A 15,993-nucleotide genomic window follows, 5' to 3' on the forward strand; every position below is an offset into this window, starting at 1 on the left:
CCCCATTAGGGTCGGGGACCGGCCCCTGTGGGGATTTTTGCTATCCCTACTAAGGAGATCTTGTCAACAGGTCTAGCTCGGTAAAAAATAACATTGACCTAGTCTCAGGTTCGAATTCCTACGACATCATAGTTATCCCCCATTCTCTCTAATTTAGACTATCGCTTGTCCTAAAAATAAAAAATAAAGAGGATCTGATTCCCTTAAGAAATGGATATTTATCTGTACGTTTTCATGAAGTATCCATGGTTTCTGTTGTGTTATTAAATGAGTCACCAAATACACTACAATATATGATTTTACAGTAAACTTTTCTAATTGATTTTTATAAAATTTTATTATTAAAAATTTTACAGTAAATTTTTCCTAAAATTAGTCAGTTGTCATTTTTTAATTGATTTTTACTGCATTTTATTTTCTAAAATTTTTTAAATTTTAAATTTTTATTATTATTATTATGATTTTACGGTAAACTTTCATGATTTCCTGAGAATTTAAACGCAATATGGAGTTTCAAATATCAGCAAATAAAAAACAATAAAATAAATTAGGAAAATAAATTTGAATAATTATATTATTCGAGTTAGGCAGTGACAGGGTAATGGAACTATATTATTGTTCAAAACGAAGCAAAAAAAGCCACCAGGCGATCAAAAAGCAATGTGCTAATAAGCCTAACATATCTCTAAACGGTATTGCACAAAATTGATCCCAAAACAGATTTGAGATTTCTGGATTGGACGGACGGCTCTCCTGTAGCTCAAAATTTCCGGGCTTTGTTTGGGCGACCTCCATTGTCATTGTCCCTTGATCGGCCATGTTTCCAACCCCTATTGTTGTGTTTCCCTCCCCTGGTAATCGCAAACATAGATCGAAAAATGGAAGTGAGTTTCAGATTAACTCTGGATAAAAATATAACACGGAATGAAAAGGAAGCAGGACAAGTAATACTAACCTTCCTCCTCCGCGGTGGCCCTTACTATCGCGGAATTTTTCTTGGTGGCCACGGAAGAGGCTCCAGTACTCCTTTTCAGCCTCACCTGAAAGAATATCAAGCAAAACAACATTCAATACAAGAGAAGAAAGAAATACTACTCATGAAACACCAGGCTGATAGACAACCACTAAAATGAAATAAAGATGAAGGTTGATGCCTACCGCTGACTGGTTCCAAAGTTGCAATGAAATTCTTCACAACCAGACCTCCTAGGTCAGTAAGGACTGCAGCAGCACGTGCTTTCTGAGCTGCTTCAGGCTCTTCGAACCGAATGTATCCTGATTCTTCTCCGATCTTAAAATCAATGTACTTCACATAACAGACACGCATGTCAAAATGTCAGAACCAATCAACTCAAGCAAAAACGACCATGCAGAATACCAAGGATCTACCTAAAAGTTCTTAACTGCTATCAGTAATCAATGAGAAACAAGGTGATTAGGACATCTTTGTCAAACCCATTAGGGTTTACAAACAACAGAGATGGAAGAGGAAATCATTTAATTCAGTCTTCAAATCCTGCTAAAAAAAAGTAAGATAAAATCATTGTGGTACCTTAACAGTGCCAAATTTTTGGAATACAATCTTCAAATCCTCACGCATAACGACATCCATGTTATCTTTGTATGCGGCAGCACTCAATTTTTCTTCCTTCTCTTCACTCTTTGCAGCAGGAACTTCAGCAGGATTTTCCCCATCTCCAGTTTCCTTTCCTTCACCACCATCTGAACTATTTTTCTCATCAGCATTTTCCTTATTCTCCTTAACATCCTCTCCAGGAATTTCTTCATCTACATCACCTCTGTTAACATCTTCCGACTCCTTCCTTTCAGTTTCTTCGGCAGCATTCTCTGAAGAATCAACTTGACCATCGGTTTTGTTACCATTTGTACTACCATTAGCAGTGGCAGGAGTACCACTATGCTCTGCAGAAGCTTTATCTGACGTGCTCTTTAACGTGAATGCAACAATCAACCCCTTAGGATAGCTGTAACATCATAAGTATAGTTAAGCAGGTTAAACCCCTCGAAGGGAAAGAAACTGGAAATCAAATATTATTATCTACTTACTCCGCCTCTGCTTTTGAGTTATTCTTGCGGTTTGTATCTGTCCGAGGGCGAGCCTCATACTCCTTTACCTCTCTTTCTCTATCAGTATCAAAATCCTTCCTGCATCAGGCATATTCTATTAGAAGGAGCAGATATACAAATGAGGACTTGCAAGCACACAAACAAAAATCATATCATTTAACAATATGATATATCCATTTAGGCACATTTAATATCAAATGAAAAAAATTTGTCAGAGGAAGAATGTACTTTTAAAAAAGGGCCAGAAATGTATCTATTTTTGGCGATTACAAGCCATACCTTCTTGGATTGTCATAATCTCATTAAACACAACAGCAAAAACACACTTTCCCATGATAATGGATAAGTGAAACTTACTTTGGTTTTAGGTCTAACTTGAGACCTGAATAATCCAAAGATTGCTCCAGGATCTTATTGGCTTCTTCCTCTGTGGAAAACTCGACCAAGGCAGTGCCGCAAAACAACTTTTTGTCTGCAACATGACGAGGCAGCCTCACACTGTTAACCTGAAACAATGGAGAACAAATTCTTACACTTACAAGTTACAACAATATACAGTCCAGACTAACTTAAGTGTTCAAGCAAACCATAACAATTTAAATAACCAATTTGTTAATTTACTTTGTTACATCAATGAACTGATTTCTACCTTGGCAAATTGTCCAAAAAATGTTTCGACATCTTCAAGCTTCGCATCATACTCAAACGGTGAAGCAGCTACAGTTCTTATGTCTACCTGCTCTATCAACTCCTCTGGCTTCAGGATTTCAGTTGACCTGCCAACCTTTGTGCCTAAAACACATAATTATCATAAATTTTGTCAAAAGGATACATTCATTATCAATCAGAAACAAATTTTCAACCAAACCTAGGCGATCCTCAAACCCAGGACCTTGCCTGAGGGAGCAATTGCTACAAACCACTAGTGTAGTGGGTCCTTTGCTTTCTACTTGCATTCTATTATTGAAAAATAACAGTGAGAGGCCAGAAAAAACTCACCGTCTTCGGAAAGCTTTAGGGTGGTAGATTTTCGAAGAGTTTCGGCAACAGCCTTTACTCTATCTTCAGGGACACTGTCTGGCTTCACATCCCCCAACTTGAGATGATTTCTCATCCGAGTAAACGAGCATATCAAAGCCAAGCTAACCACTAAACGTTCACAGTCAAGGTCAACCAAAACTCAAATATCCAAAGCGTCAACAAAACTAACAGAAAATTGATTGAAAAATACATAAAATGCTCAGAACCACAGCACGGCTTTCAAACAAAGGATACATCCTTCTTCGCTTTCGCTTATGGTTTTTTTGAGAAAATCATCCCGAGGAAGATTGCTATCGCTGAAGTAAAACTCAACCTGCAAAAACAACAAAAAAATCACAGTTAGTTAGGAAATTAATTCTTCAGAACAAAATCAATCAAATTTGGAAGCGTTTGAATCTGAACCTGGCGGAGCACTTTCTTCGAAGTTTCTTCGTCCAATGAAGGCGTCGCCATTGTTGAGAGAGAGAGAGAGAGAGAGTATGTGTTTTCGTGTAACTTGCTTGGCTTCTAAACAGCGAAAGCCGAAAGCGAACAGAGGAGAGAGAGAGAGAGAGAGAGAGAGAGAGAGCGCTCCTAGGGTTTTGGCTTTCGCAGGATATTTTAAGCTTTGGTTTGGGCTTTGAGTTCGTTTCTGGCTTTTAAACTGAAGAAATCCGAGTGGGCCGGGTTTATGTAACAGTGTCGTTCCAGTCAGTAATTCTCCATTTATCTGCCACGTGTATAAACAGAGAATGGTGGGACCCACAAGGTTAAAGGACCGGCAACGGGCAACATCCAACCTCCTGCAATTAACTTGGATTTTGCTCGATCACGCTTCACGATCACACGTTAAAGAATGGTGAAGAACACGATTGAAATTTGCATTTGGCATATATCTTCGTATTTAAAATTTTCACGTTAAAATCTTTTAAAATCTAAAGACACACGGATGCATACATTTGCATAGTAGTCAATGCTAAGTCAACGGTTCTCCAACGCAAGAATTTAGACCCAGCGGCTCTCAAACTTTAAGTTTAATTTGCAGTCAACAGCTCTCAAAACCTTGAGTTTTGCAGTTTGTCCATCTGAGTAAGTCCTCAGTACCAATTGTCCTAATTCTAAGTACAATTTACTGTGTGATTCATGCATTTACGACTGACAAACGACCATAAGCCATGTGTGTAGCCGAGTATAGATTGTGGTACTTGCGAAGGTTTAGGGTTTGGGGACGAAAAGACCATCACTCAATTAGTTAGCTTTCAAATCAATGTAAGATTTATGTAGTTGGCTACTTGGTTCTCAACTAAGCTTTATACCTCATGGCTATTGTATTGAATTGAATTATCCACACACCCCCAACTCAATTCAGAGAGATCTACCAATTTGAATATAAATGAATCACTTCTTACTCCTTGAATCAATATGTACTCAATTTGGGATAGAGGTATGGAGACAAATGCACACAAACCTCCCATCAGAAATGGGCAAACAATTAAGAGTTGAAATTCAGAGGTTTTTGGGAATAATACTTCATATTTCTTTCATTCATCAACAAGGCATATACACTACTAAGGGTTAATTAGACTTTGTCCTAATCCACTACTAATTACATAATTATCGCAACATTAAGAACCGTTTGATATGGCAATGACCACATCACAATAAGATTGGAAGACAATCTGAGACATACATACAGAGATTCAACCCTAAGCATAAGAATATTGATGTCCACTATCATTCCTTTTGCTCCCTCAATCTTGCAATATTAATTTCTAATATTGCACAAATCAAATGGTTCACCATGTTCCCTCTTTTTTTCTCTCTTTTTTTTTTTTTTTTTCAAATACACACTTATAGACGATTTAGAAATCATTCACAAATGGCTAAATATAAATAGGGGTTTTAAAATGCAGTAAAATACTTTTGCAAGAAATTTGACAGCAAAATAACAAGTTTATCTCCCATCATCCTGAATGAAGTTTGATTTGTGTGGTATCATCATTATGAACCACATACAACATGCAGTGACAAGAAAGAGACTTCCCCCAGCCAAACTTCACCCATAAAACCCTTTTCTTTTTCTACCTCCATTTTTTGCATTTTCTCTTTTTCTTATCGACAGCAACAAATTACAAGGTTTATGACATATTATATTCATGAAGGGAAGTAACTTTTAGGACTAACTCACAAACTGAATGATAAACTGCAATCTTAATGGGCGGCAGGTAGCGGCATCTCACCCAACTCATAGACAATGATATCCTTACATGAAGTCCTCTTCCAGTTCCTGCAATGACTTGTTTGCCGATGCAATTTGTTTGTTAGATGTCATATTTTCAGAAACCATCAAACCTTTGTAGCTCCTTAGCTCTGCTTGTCTCTCCTTCTCAAGCCTTTCCATCTCCTCACGTCGTTTCTGCAAAACAGTTTCATAAGAAATTAAATTGTTTTGTTCAACACAAGAATATAAAATTCTACATTAGAACAACCCAAGATACACAGCCTGATTGCAATTCATTTGATCAAAAACAAGTTGGTAGTTCTATTACTAACTAATAATTATATATATATATATATATATATATATTTGAAACTATTCTATTATTAATTATATTAAGCACTGAAGAATCTAAAACCTAGAAGTAGTACAAGTCAAAATTTTTGGGGTAAAGCTTAACATAAAAAAACAAAAGCAAAAATGCGACCCAAATTCGGCTTTAGTAAGGAGAATAATCCACGCAAATAATCTCAGAACACTACCAACCTCATATTGGCCAAGGGAGGAGGAGGAACTTACCTTGTCCCTCAGCAGCTGCTTTCTCTCAGCTCTTTCTGCTGCATTGACCGCTTCTCGCTCAGCTGCAGTTACATTTCACTTGCAAGTTAATCATAGCTCCAATATGGCAGAACTAGATGAGGGTAACATATGAAACCAATATCACTTATGCACGAGCTATATCCATACAGAAAAAAGATACATAAGAGATAGAGAACAGAGATATCAGAAGGAAACAACAGTGCCACATTTCCTCCATAAACAGCAATATAATAACTATTCTTCAAGACAGGATCTTTAGAGCAAATTTGATCTACACAAACTCAATTGAAGCTGTGACAGAAAATTTACCTTTTAAATCAGGCTTCCTTTCCACTTTTGTCCTGTTCAATCTATTAACTACCTCATTAATCCGCTTCTCCACTCTCACAGTTCGAACCTAAATAAAGTGTCATAGTTGGACAATGATCAGTATCTCCAAGCATGCTGAACCCAATGAAAGTACAAACTACATGGCATGATACTATTCTAGATAGTAATATACATAGAATACAATTATAAAGAAACTCACCATCTTTGAATTGTAGAAACCAACTTGACCAACATCCATGGAGGCAGTTTTCTTCAAATTGGACCAGGGAGTGTAAACAACATCGACATTGTTCACCTTGTTGCCTACAATATAATAAGTCATTAGAACACCACAACAACGCAGTTGCCTAATCAGAACAAGGAAAAACAAAACCCTTTTGTAGAGGCTTGGATGGAATTACAAAATGAAACCAAATTACTCTAAAATGTATGAATTAATTAAGATAATACCTTGGATGGAATTTGCTTTGACAAGCTGTGCGCAATCCTCCAGTAAACCTTCACTTATACCATCAATGGTCTGTCCTTTGTGCAGTCTAACATAAACATGGGCAGAAGACATTTTATCCACATGGAACCTAGATCACCAAAAATCCCATTAAGTTTTAACAATGCTTTTCTTATTAATAACAAACTCCTTTTATCTTTTGGTTTAGTTACTAATAACAAGTTCAGACTATCAAACTCAGGAATAATGCGTAGCCATGGTCTGAATTAAAGAACCAATTACTCCAAAAACCGTCTAAACAAGCATTTCTTGAACATTCAATATGTACACTAACATGGTGGTATCACAGAACTTCCAATCGCTCTTTCTATATAAACGCATCAACCGCATAATAAGCAGCCACGCTTGAAAGTAATACAATTAACAAAGCACAGAATCCCACAGCTAATGCGAAAGAGAACATAGATCAAATGTCTCACACCAACCACAATTACACTCTGTTTGTCCTGTTCACAGAAAGCTTGCTCTAAACATTCAAAGTACACAATCTGCGTCTGTCAATCGTTTGCAATTTGCAACCCTAAACCCTAATTCTTGATTCTTGACCAGCAAATTTGAAAACTTCGCAAGAAATGTAATTGCAAATGGAAATTCGGATAAAAATTTCTAATTGGAATAGAAATCAGATAAATTAGAGAAGAGGAGGGTGGGAGATAGATACCAAATGTCTTCGGGGAAGCCATATTTGATGAGCTCCTCGTTCTCGAACTTGTCAAGCCCCATGAAAATGGTGTAATCGCCAACCTCGGATCGAGCTTTGAAGTAGAAGACCATCTTGTTCGTTCGGCCCTTTGGAATTCGATGCCACAGAAAACGAGAACCTCTGAGGAGCTAGGGCTTCCAAGTTCCTTCCAGCTTTCCAATTGGGATTTTGGGCACTGGAAACTTTTTCATTTTTATTTTTGTTTTTGTTTTTGTTTTTGTTTTGATTTTGCTATTTTTTGTTGGGCCTGGGTTTCTTATGATTGGTCTGAGATTCTTAATTCGTAAGGTCAATAATTTCATCAATTATTTGACGACATGTCGTATTGGACAACTGGCAACCTTTTTTGACTTGGAGATGACAACTCGTATCAAGTTGAACCTATGAGGACCACGATATGGGACCTAGAACCCATAAATTGGCAGAGAAATTAGGAATGGCTGTGTGAGGACTTATTTATAAAGAAGAGAGAAATTTTTTATAAAAAGTTAAAATGGACAAAATTGTCCTTATTTATTTTTGGATTTCCTAAAGTTCCTTTATATTTGCATGTCTTTAGTTTGAAAGTTGAGAGGTTTTTCTGTCTTTTATGAAAAAGCTTTGACTTTTTTCAAAAGTGAAAGTTTTTTTGTGGCTAAAACCTTAAGTAAATATTTACTTATTTATAATCACGCTTTTTATTTTTTTCGTTAAAATTTAGTTAAAAATATATAAAGCTATTTTAGAAGTTCTTTATAAAATTTTAACCTCAATTATGTTCTCTGGTTTAGGTATTCATAAATGCTATTACTCTTTTTCAATTGGTCAATATCTATAAAATATATATATATATATATTAGTATTAATTAAATGTTTAAAATAATCATAAATAAAGCAGCATTAAATTATAGGGAGCCACTAGAAATTCTTTATCTCTCTTCATATTTAGGAACTCCTAGAAGTCTGCCTATTTTAGGAGGTGGATATGGAGGGAGCATGATTTGAATTGTATTTTTCCCATTCCTCCCTAAAATTTGTCTAATTAAGTGATTTAGGGAGCCCATCCTAGTGTGGTTTAAAAACTCTTAAACACCCTATAAGTCAATTTTTAAGACCAAATTTTACTAATGAGTTCTTAACAATTGATATCAAAACCTCGTTTCACCACCCACCTCCACTACATATTCGTTAGTGTCGAATAAAGTGGATGGATTACAATGACATAATCAATAATCCAGGTTTAGAGTCAACATATTACGTTATGTTACCAAACTATATGTCAAGATAACATTTCCTCATACACCTACCTAGTACCTCTAAGTTCAAACCATTTTTCGATCACGTGTGATGCAACCGAAAACTTCTCCATTTGTGTATGAATTATTCCAACATCGATATATTCTCTTTATGACATTTTGCAGCCTACAAAATTTAGCATTTCATTAATTTGGTGGCTCAAAAGTCTGAAATTTAAGTTTTATTTATTTATTTATTTACAATCAAACGGGAATTTAAGTAATTTGATTTGTCATAAAACGCAAGCAATCGTAGAAGTAGAGTGCTGAGTGGCTGACTTTGCCATCGCTAATTGATGCCAAATATTGCACCAGACAAACGAGACCGTATTACACTATAATTACTCTAAAACAAACCACCTTCGGAATACACCTTTTTAATTTTTCCTTTTCAAGAGCTGTGATAGCAAAACATTATATTTAAGTAACCAATAAGAAAATAAAACTTCAATGTTTCGTGTTTTTCTTTGCGGGAAATAAGATAGTGGGATTCGAACTTAAGACCTAATCTTCCGCTTGAGTTGGGATATATGAAAAAGGTTGTGTAATTTTTAAGTTGTATTATTGGAAGCAAATGCAGTGCACCGAAAGATTCTTTTGAAAAGAGAGAGTGACTGGGAAAGTGTACACGACAAAGCTGAGAAAAATGACTGAAACTAGCTTTCATCTTAGCAAAGTACAAAGAGTTTGACGTAGGAGAAAAGTACATGCACGAGGATCCTAACAACCTCTTTTTTCCCTAAAAGATACATTCTATGCGTCATACTTGCAAAGGTTTTCAAAACCCATGTATTCATTCTGGTGAATCTTCCCAATCATGTTTGATATGCCAACTCCACCTGAAAAATAAAATTAAAAAAAAAAAACAAATACCTCTCCGAATTCAGGGTCTTAGCATAATTTGAAAATTATATATTGGCAGTGAAGAAAAAAAAACTCACCTAGTGAGATTGCACTGACAAATATTGTGAAAGCTAGAATGAAGATGATCAGTGATGCCCTTCCAAATAATATAATCAGCCTTCTCACTATATGCTGTCCTACAAGGGCTGCAACAGTGGCCACGGCGACGAAGTATAGAGCTGTGGAAAGATTGGAACGTGTATAAGTATACATAAATTTAGATCAACCGTCGAGTCTGTCTAGCACAGCAAATTACTTGCTCCATCTATCTACAAGTGTTTGTAGGTATATAACTTACCATAGGGAATTGGAAAACGTTTTAGAAGGTAGTATTCTACAACAGACATAGATGAGGAGAACATCATTGCAAAGGTGGCTGTGGCACTGGAGACCTGCAAGGAAATCATCAAGAAGTTTTAGAACAAATGAAATCATCAATGGTTTTTTACTTAGATTTTTTTTAATGTTCGATCATCGATGTTTATAGTTTTTTAATTACCCATTCAAGGGGAGAAATTGGCAACTCTGCAATAGTTCAATAATTTCGAACAGCATTGTCCATGATCATGTTCATGTCACAGGCAATCATGAGCTCACCTGAGGGGGGATTCCAAGCTCCAAAAATAGCGGACCCATAACAAACCCTCCACCTAGTCCAAGCAAGCCACCTACTATTCCTGCAAGTACACCAAAGATACAGTAGATAACCAGCTGGTGCACCCGCCAAACTGTCCGTTGCTCTCCCTTAGATGCTATTACTCTTTGTCCCTTGTACAGGCTAACTGCCTCGTACAAAGATACACCGACAGAAATGGGGATCTGCAGGACATAGAAACCGTAACTCATCCTGATTGTTCATGTATTGAATCTTAACATGTAACATGCAGAGAAACAAATACAGTTTACACTGTAGTACCTGTAACAAATTCACCACCCAATATACTGGAGAACAAGTCGTTGTGTGATTCTGTAGAAGAGCAGATGATTATTACAAGTTAGCTCTGCAATGTCGTATAATCAGGGAAATTTTCAATAAAAAATTTCTGACAAACTAAGCAAAAGAGAAGTAAAAACCTTCGCAATTTGCAGTGCAAGAAATGCAACCCAGACAAAAACCAGAAGTCCAAGATCCTTCCAGCAAACATTCTCAATAACAGAGACCTGAAAGAATGCACATCTAGATTTAGCTTTGAAACTCCATCACAATGATAACAGCTTCTGCGTAAGTACTGCATACGCACTTACCTCTAACTCCTTGGTTTCCTTTTGCTGGTCATTGGCTGGGCCACTTGGAAGAGGCTTGTATTCCACATTCCCACCAGCACCTGACCGAACAAGAAAATATATTGGCCCAATTGCAGAATTCAACTAGAAGAAAGAAATTCCACTATTTTTTACAACATTAGAACAACTCACCAGTCGACTCCAAATGCCTAGTGGCCTCCTAAAATTCAGGAAAAGTGACGGTTAGCAGCGTAATATATGCATTTCAGGAGCGCTTCAAGCACATTCAAATGAAAGCCTTATTGCTTCAGTGCACATGATGATATGAAGTTAGAAATTCCATCCACAAAGTGAAATGAACTTAAAATTCGGAATTCACCAAATAGTAAAGTACTAAGGTGACATGACATGTCTGATCCTTGAATTATCTTAAATTTCCAAAAAATATGAAATCTATTCTAAAAGCAGTGAAAAGTAATCAGGATTTCAGGCTCAATATAGTAAAGAGACTTTAATTTCTCTATGAAACGGTCAAAAACAGCATTACCCGCTTCAAAATGGTTTCCTTTTTCCATGTTTCAACACCCTTCAAGAATGCCTTTGTTGATGTGCCTGAAAACGAAAATAATAAGTGGTTGAAGTATTCAAGCATAATGCCAAGAAAGTGGAACTTAAAACGATCATTACCTATAAAAAGAACAATAAGCAAAACTGTGACCATCCAATCAGCAAAGATCACGTTGAAAGCCACTCCTATACTAATGCCCAGCATGAGCATTGGTTGGATGAGTAGCGCCAAATCATAGTCAATAATGGGCATTTCTAGTGTGGGATGCCTTAGCTTAAGATTATAGTAAACAGTTGAGACAGCTGCACCCATGATCATACCTGACACAAAACAAAAAGAATGCATGACTATGTAACTTCCAGCCAGTAATTCAATGTAACAACGGAACCATTACATAAAAGTGAATGTATTATGCAGTTGGAGAGAAATAAGCTTTCCACAAAGCACCCTTGTCAACTGCCTTCTATAAAACTTCTCTCAAACTCATGCTCAACCTTGACAAGGATTTAAAACTTATTTGCTGAAATTATAGCACAGCCTAAGAAATCAAGGTGTCAAGCTGAGGAAGTAAAATCAAGTGACAGTGATCAAGAGCTTTTCTCTATCAAACAGTCAACTGGTTTCAAAATTCTTAGATTAAATTCAAAGAGCATGGACAATGGTTCAACCTATACTGTGTCAAAACTCAAAAGTACATATTTTCCTTTCCTATTGAAACATGAAAACATCATCGCTTACATTTCGATATAGCTGTTGCTGACTTCGGATCAAACCCCATAATTAGGCTAAGCATAGGAACAAAAATGCCACCACCACCAACACCACCTACACTCCCAAATGCTGCTCCACAGAATCCGACAATGGAACCCGCAATAATTTGCCACCCAAATTTCATTTCCTGTAAAACAAAATTCACGAAATTCATTTTTTACAATCCCCTTACAGTAAATTTTCTACAGTAAATAACATAAAGTTACTAAAACAACCAATTAACATATGATTTCTGATTCTATCCACAGAATGTGCACTTGATCCAAAAGCTAAAACCCAAATATTAAAATTAACTGAAGGAACATTGTCAGGGATAATCTTAGCTTTAGCACACAAATTAAATTACACTTAAACATTAAATACAGAATTCAAAGAAACGGTCTTTAAGGGATTTACCGGCCAAACATGTTGATAACCCGATCTCTCGGATTGCCAAAAGAAAGTTACAACTCTGAGAAGGTAATCGGATTCAGATCCCTCTGTTCCATTGAACCTCGAAGCTTCAAGCTTCACGCCTCTCTCCGCTGAAACAAATACAAAAGCTACCGCAAAGTTCAACACCACCATTGACACGGATCTCAAACCCTGCAATTTCGCTCCAAGCACAGCCATATCTAATCCGAAAGTCACCACCTTTCTTCTCAACACAAACTAGACTATTGATATTCTGTTTGGTCGCCGAGAAACCGCGGGAGAAAAGACGACCAAGGAAGTGAAACGAAAATGTTGAGTTTTTTTGGGTCTGCTTGCTTAAAAGAGTGACTGTGCGGATTCAAAAAGGATAGATTTTTTTCCCGAAAAAGCAAATGACAGAAGAGAAAATGAGAGAAAAGTTTGAAACTGTATGTGTGAAAGTCACTAAGAGATAATGGGTTGCTGCTAGAAAGAGAGGAAGGGAAAAAAAAAGCTTTCTCTCTCTTTATCTCTGGTTTGCCCTCTTCAGAGTGTAAGAATGGGTGGTGATGGTTGATGACTTAATATAGAAGAGAAGAGAAGAGATGTGTCGAAGAGTTTGCACGACACATATGTGAGAGGGTGGATTTTTCTTGTTTGGATTCAGTAATGGAGTCGAAGACGAGAAAGTTCCAATCACAAAAATGAAAGAAAAATTTAGAGAAGAAGAAGATGGAAACGGGAGAAGAGCGACGGTGAGAGAGAGAAATCTAATCTTTCTTAACTGTGCATTCCCACACGTGGATAACTGTTTCTTTTTCCTATTTAAGATAATTAGTCTCGGTCAAACACTTTTGAACTTTATTATTGTATTTGAAGCAAAGAATGACAATCAATCTTGTTACCAATGAAAAAGAATGAGTCGAAGAAGCTCGTGTCAAAATTTTGGGGCATGGGCTTACCCCTTCCAAGCTTTGGGGGGCTGGTTTGCCTTTGAACTGTTCGATCTCTTTTTTTTTTGGTTTTTTGACTTGTTGGGGCCTGCGTATCCTCTGAGCTTTTGTTTGTAGTGTTTTATTTTTCCAATCAAAATAAAAAATATAGAAAAATGACAATCTAGGAATGCGACTAAAGTTTTCATATTCATTTGGACATACAATGGAGCTTTTTTTATCCATTATTCTTTGTCTATGTAGTCTCATGAAAATGAAATTCTAGGGCTCTTTCATTTACTTTTTGTTGTCGGTGTTTTCAGTTTGTGGAATTTAAAAGGTTGCAGAATCTATACGTACATGCTAAATAAATGATGAACAAACTTGTCTCGTATATAAAAGGGAAAGACTGAGGATACTATCGTCATGTCCAATTATTTTTTCAGCTGTTTGATCACGAATTATGACAATTTAAAAAGCAGCTTGTATTTCTTTCATACGCATGTCCTTAAAAACGACAAGATGATAAAGGGGAATTTTAAAGTAGATGAAAAAAAAAAGTCCTTAGAAAGTAGCTTGTATTTCTTTAATCAATGGCAGTTTTTGATATTTTGAATGTTTCATCATTCTCTGACTTTTGCTTTATATATATAGATTAACTTTTTTTTAGATGGAATATCCGCACCGTGCAATGGCGGACCTAGAAAATTTTCAGAGAAGGGGCAATATTTAAAAGACTAAAAATTTGAAAACAAAATTTAGACAACTATTATCTATAGAATTTAAACAATATTAATGTCATTCATAATTGATGAAAAAAATAACAGTCGTACAAACAAAACATGGAAACCTCTTTAAGACATTTAGTCGAATACATAGTGGGCGCTAGCTAAAATTTTAAACGGTGAGGAGTATGCTTTTTGAGACAAAAATTGTTTTGACAAGAAAAATTTATAAATTTACTAATTAATATTGACGCATAATAATCAGTATAATGTAATTAAATATACGTATTTATTCATCTAAGCAGAATAAGCAATCCCAAAATATAAAAGTGAAAAATAATAATGAGAAATAAAAGTGAGAAATAATAACCTGTAAAAGCCACAATAAATATTACCCCATAAAATATATATTCAAGACTAACCCATCAGCACTTAAATTTGCACTAAAGAAATCTTCGAGAGATGTAGGTTGTGGGTTTTCTAGATGGAAGGGAATCCTAATATGCTCACATGGTTAATTGATTATGGGATAATTAAAAGGTTTTTTGAGCTGGAGGATAATAAGATGGTTAAAGTGGTAATTTGCCGAAAGTCAGAATTGCTTCAATCAATACTCCCCGTTTCATTAAACGCCTTTTGAGCTGGAGGATAACAAAGACGACGTCGTTTATGCTGCAAAAAATTGAAAACAAAATACCCAAGTCATCTTCCTCGTTTTGAAACCCCTTGCAACACACCTCAGATGCAGAACCTTGGGACCAGCAGAGGTGCATAATCCAGCCTCTTCACAGGATTTCCGGCAAGGGAGGTGCAACTGCACCTCCTTGCGCCTCTGTAGGTCCGCCTCTGGCACCGTGAGATATGAGAGGCGAGCTTCTCACATCTGAGCATGTGCGATATCCCACTTAAGCTTTTTCTTTATAATATTATTAGGAAGCTGATTTTCCCACTCCCATTTTCTCCACTTACACTCTTTTATTTTTTTTAATACTTTTTAATTAATTTTGTTCTTTTTTGTTCTCTCTTTCCTATTCTATTCCTATCCTACATTAATTTCCTTTTACTTCACTTTTATATTATTTTTTTTCTTTATTATATTTTTTTCTTTATACTTAATTTTCCAACTTGCATTCCATTTTCTTTTTCTTTATACTTTTATATTATTTATTTTTCTTTATGCCGTTAAATGAACATGATAATATTTTTATTTTATTTTTAGAAGACCTATAATGCTTAATGAAGTTAATAAAAAGTTGAATTAAGCATTAGAAAAAAGAAAAGAAGGGCATAGTCGGGGAGGGGAGGAGATGCACATTGATTGTAGAAGAGGAGCAACCCAACAACCATGTCAATCTCTATCCTCAACCATTTTCCCCACCGATTAGGGATGGCAAAAATCCTCGTAGGGGCGGGTCCCCGTCGGGTCCCCGACCCTAATGGGGGGAGATTTCGGGTCTAAATGGGTATCGGGTACGGGGATCCCCGAACTTGAAAATCCCCGACGGGTATGGGGAGGGGATGGTATTGGTGTCCCCATCCCCGAACCCGGCCCGAAAATATATATGTTTATATTTAAATAAATAAATATATAATTATAATATTTATGTTTAACCCTAAGTTAACTTCCCTCTCCTAATTCTTCCTAATTTTCTATGGAATTTCATATTGATGTGATTTTAAATAGTTGAGTTGAACTTTATAGTTAATTTGGATGTGTTGAATGATAAGTTAATATG

The 15,993-nt window shown here is 36.1% G+C and overlaps 3 protein-coding genes across 4 annotated transcripts; all 3 read right to left on the minus strand.

The window, feature by feature from the left end:
* Positions 1–547: 547 nt before the first annotated feature.
* On the minus strand, positions 548–3,693 carry LOC117616506 (la protein 1). The gene is made up of 11 exons (XM_034345841.1): positions 3,680–3,693; positions 3,532–3,607; positions 3,364–3,442; positions 3,088–3,237; positions 2,738–2,880; positions 2,446–2,594; positions 2,068–2,166; positions 1,553–1,985; positions 1,159–1,306; positions 956–1,040; positions 548–851 (listed from the first exon to the last, which is right to left on the minus strand). The coding sequence occupies exons 2-11, from the start codon at positions 3,580–3,582 to the stop codon at positions 761–763; spliced, it is 1,428 nt and encodes a 475-aa protein (XP_034201732.1). The 5' UTR covers positions 3,583–3,607; positions 3,680–3,693; the 3' UTR covers positions 548–760.
* Positions 3,694–5,005: 1,312 nt separating this feature from the next.
* On the minus strand, positions 5,006–7,717 carry LOC117614778 (coiled-coil domain-containing protein 25). Of its 2 annotated transcripts, none has more exons than XM_034343682.1 (6): positions 7,426–7,717; positions 6,707–6,834; positions 6,456–6,559; positions 6,236–6,323; positions 5,906–5,967; positions 5,006–5,524 (listed from the first exon to the last, which is right to left on the minus strand). In XM_034343682.1, the coding sequence occupies exons 1-6, from the start codon at positions 7,536–7,538 to the stop codon at positions 5,372–5,374; spliced, it is 648 nt and encodes a 215-aa protein (XP_034199573.1). In that variant the 5' UTR covers positions 7,539–7,717; the 3' UTR covers positions 5,006–5,371. The 2 variants fall into 2 exon arrangements, with proteins under 2 accessions (XP_034199573.1, XP_034199572.1); XM_034343681.1 differs by having other exon boundaries at positions 5,017–5,524; positions 5,873–5,967; positions 7,426–7,712.
* A 1,662-nt stretch (positions 7,718–9,379) lies between these two features.
* On the minus strand, positions 9,380–13,380 carry LOC117636751 (sulfite exporter TauE/SafE family protein 3-like). Its single transcript, XM_034371410.1, has 12 exons — positions 12,604–13,380; positions 12,175–12,334; positions 11,556–11,756; positions 11,416–11,480; positions 11,061–11,088; positions 10,890–10,969; positions 10,719–10,805; positions 10,561–10,611; positions 10,242–10,463; positions 9,943–10,036; positions 9,683–9,823; positions 9,380–9,580 (listed from the first exon to the last, which is right to left on the minus strand). The coding sequence occupies exons 1-12, from the start codon at positions 12,817–12,819 to the stop codon at positions 9,495–9,497; spliced, it is 1,431 nt and encodes a 476-aa protein (XP_034227301.1). The 5' UTR covers positions 12,820–13,380; the 3' UTR covers positions 9,380–9,494.
* Positions 13,381–15,993: the final 2,613 nt, after the last annotated feature.

The sequence above is a fragment of the Prunus dulcis genome, chromosome 1 (assembly GCF_902201215.1).
Source record: "Prunus dulcis chromosome 1, ALMONDv2, whole genome shotgun sequence".
NCBI classification, from domain to species: domain Eukaryota; kingdom Viridiplantae; phylum Streptophyta; class Magnoliopsida; order Rosales; family Rosaceae; genus Prunus; species Prunus dulcis.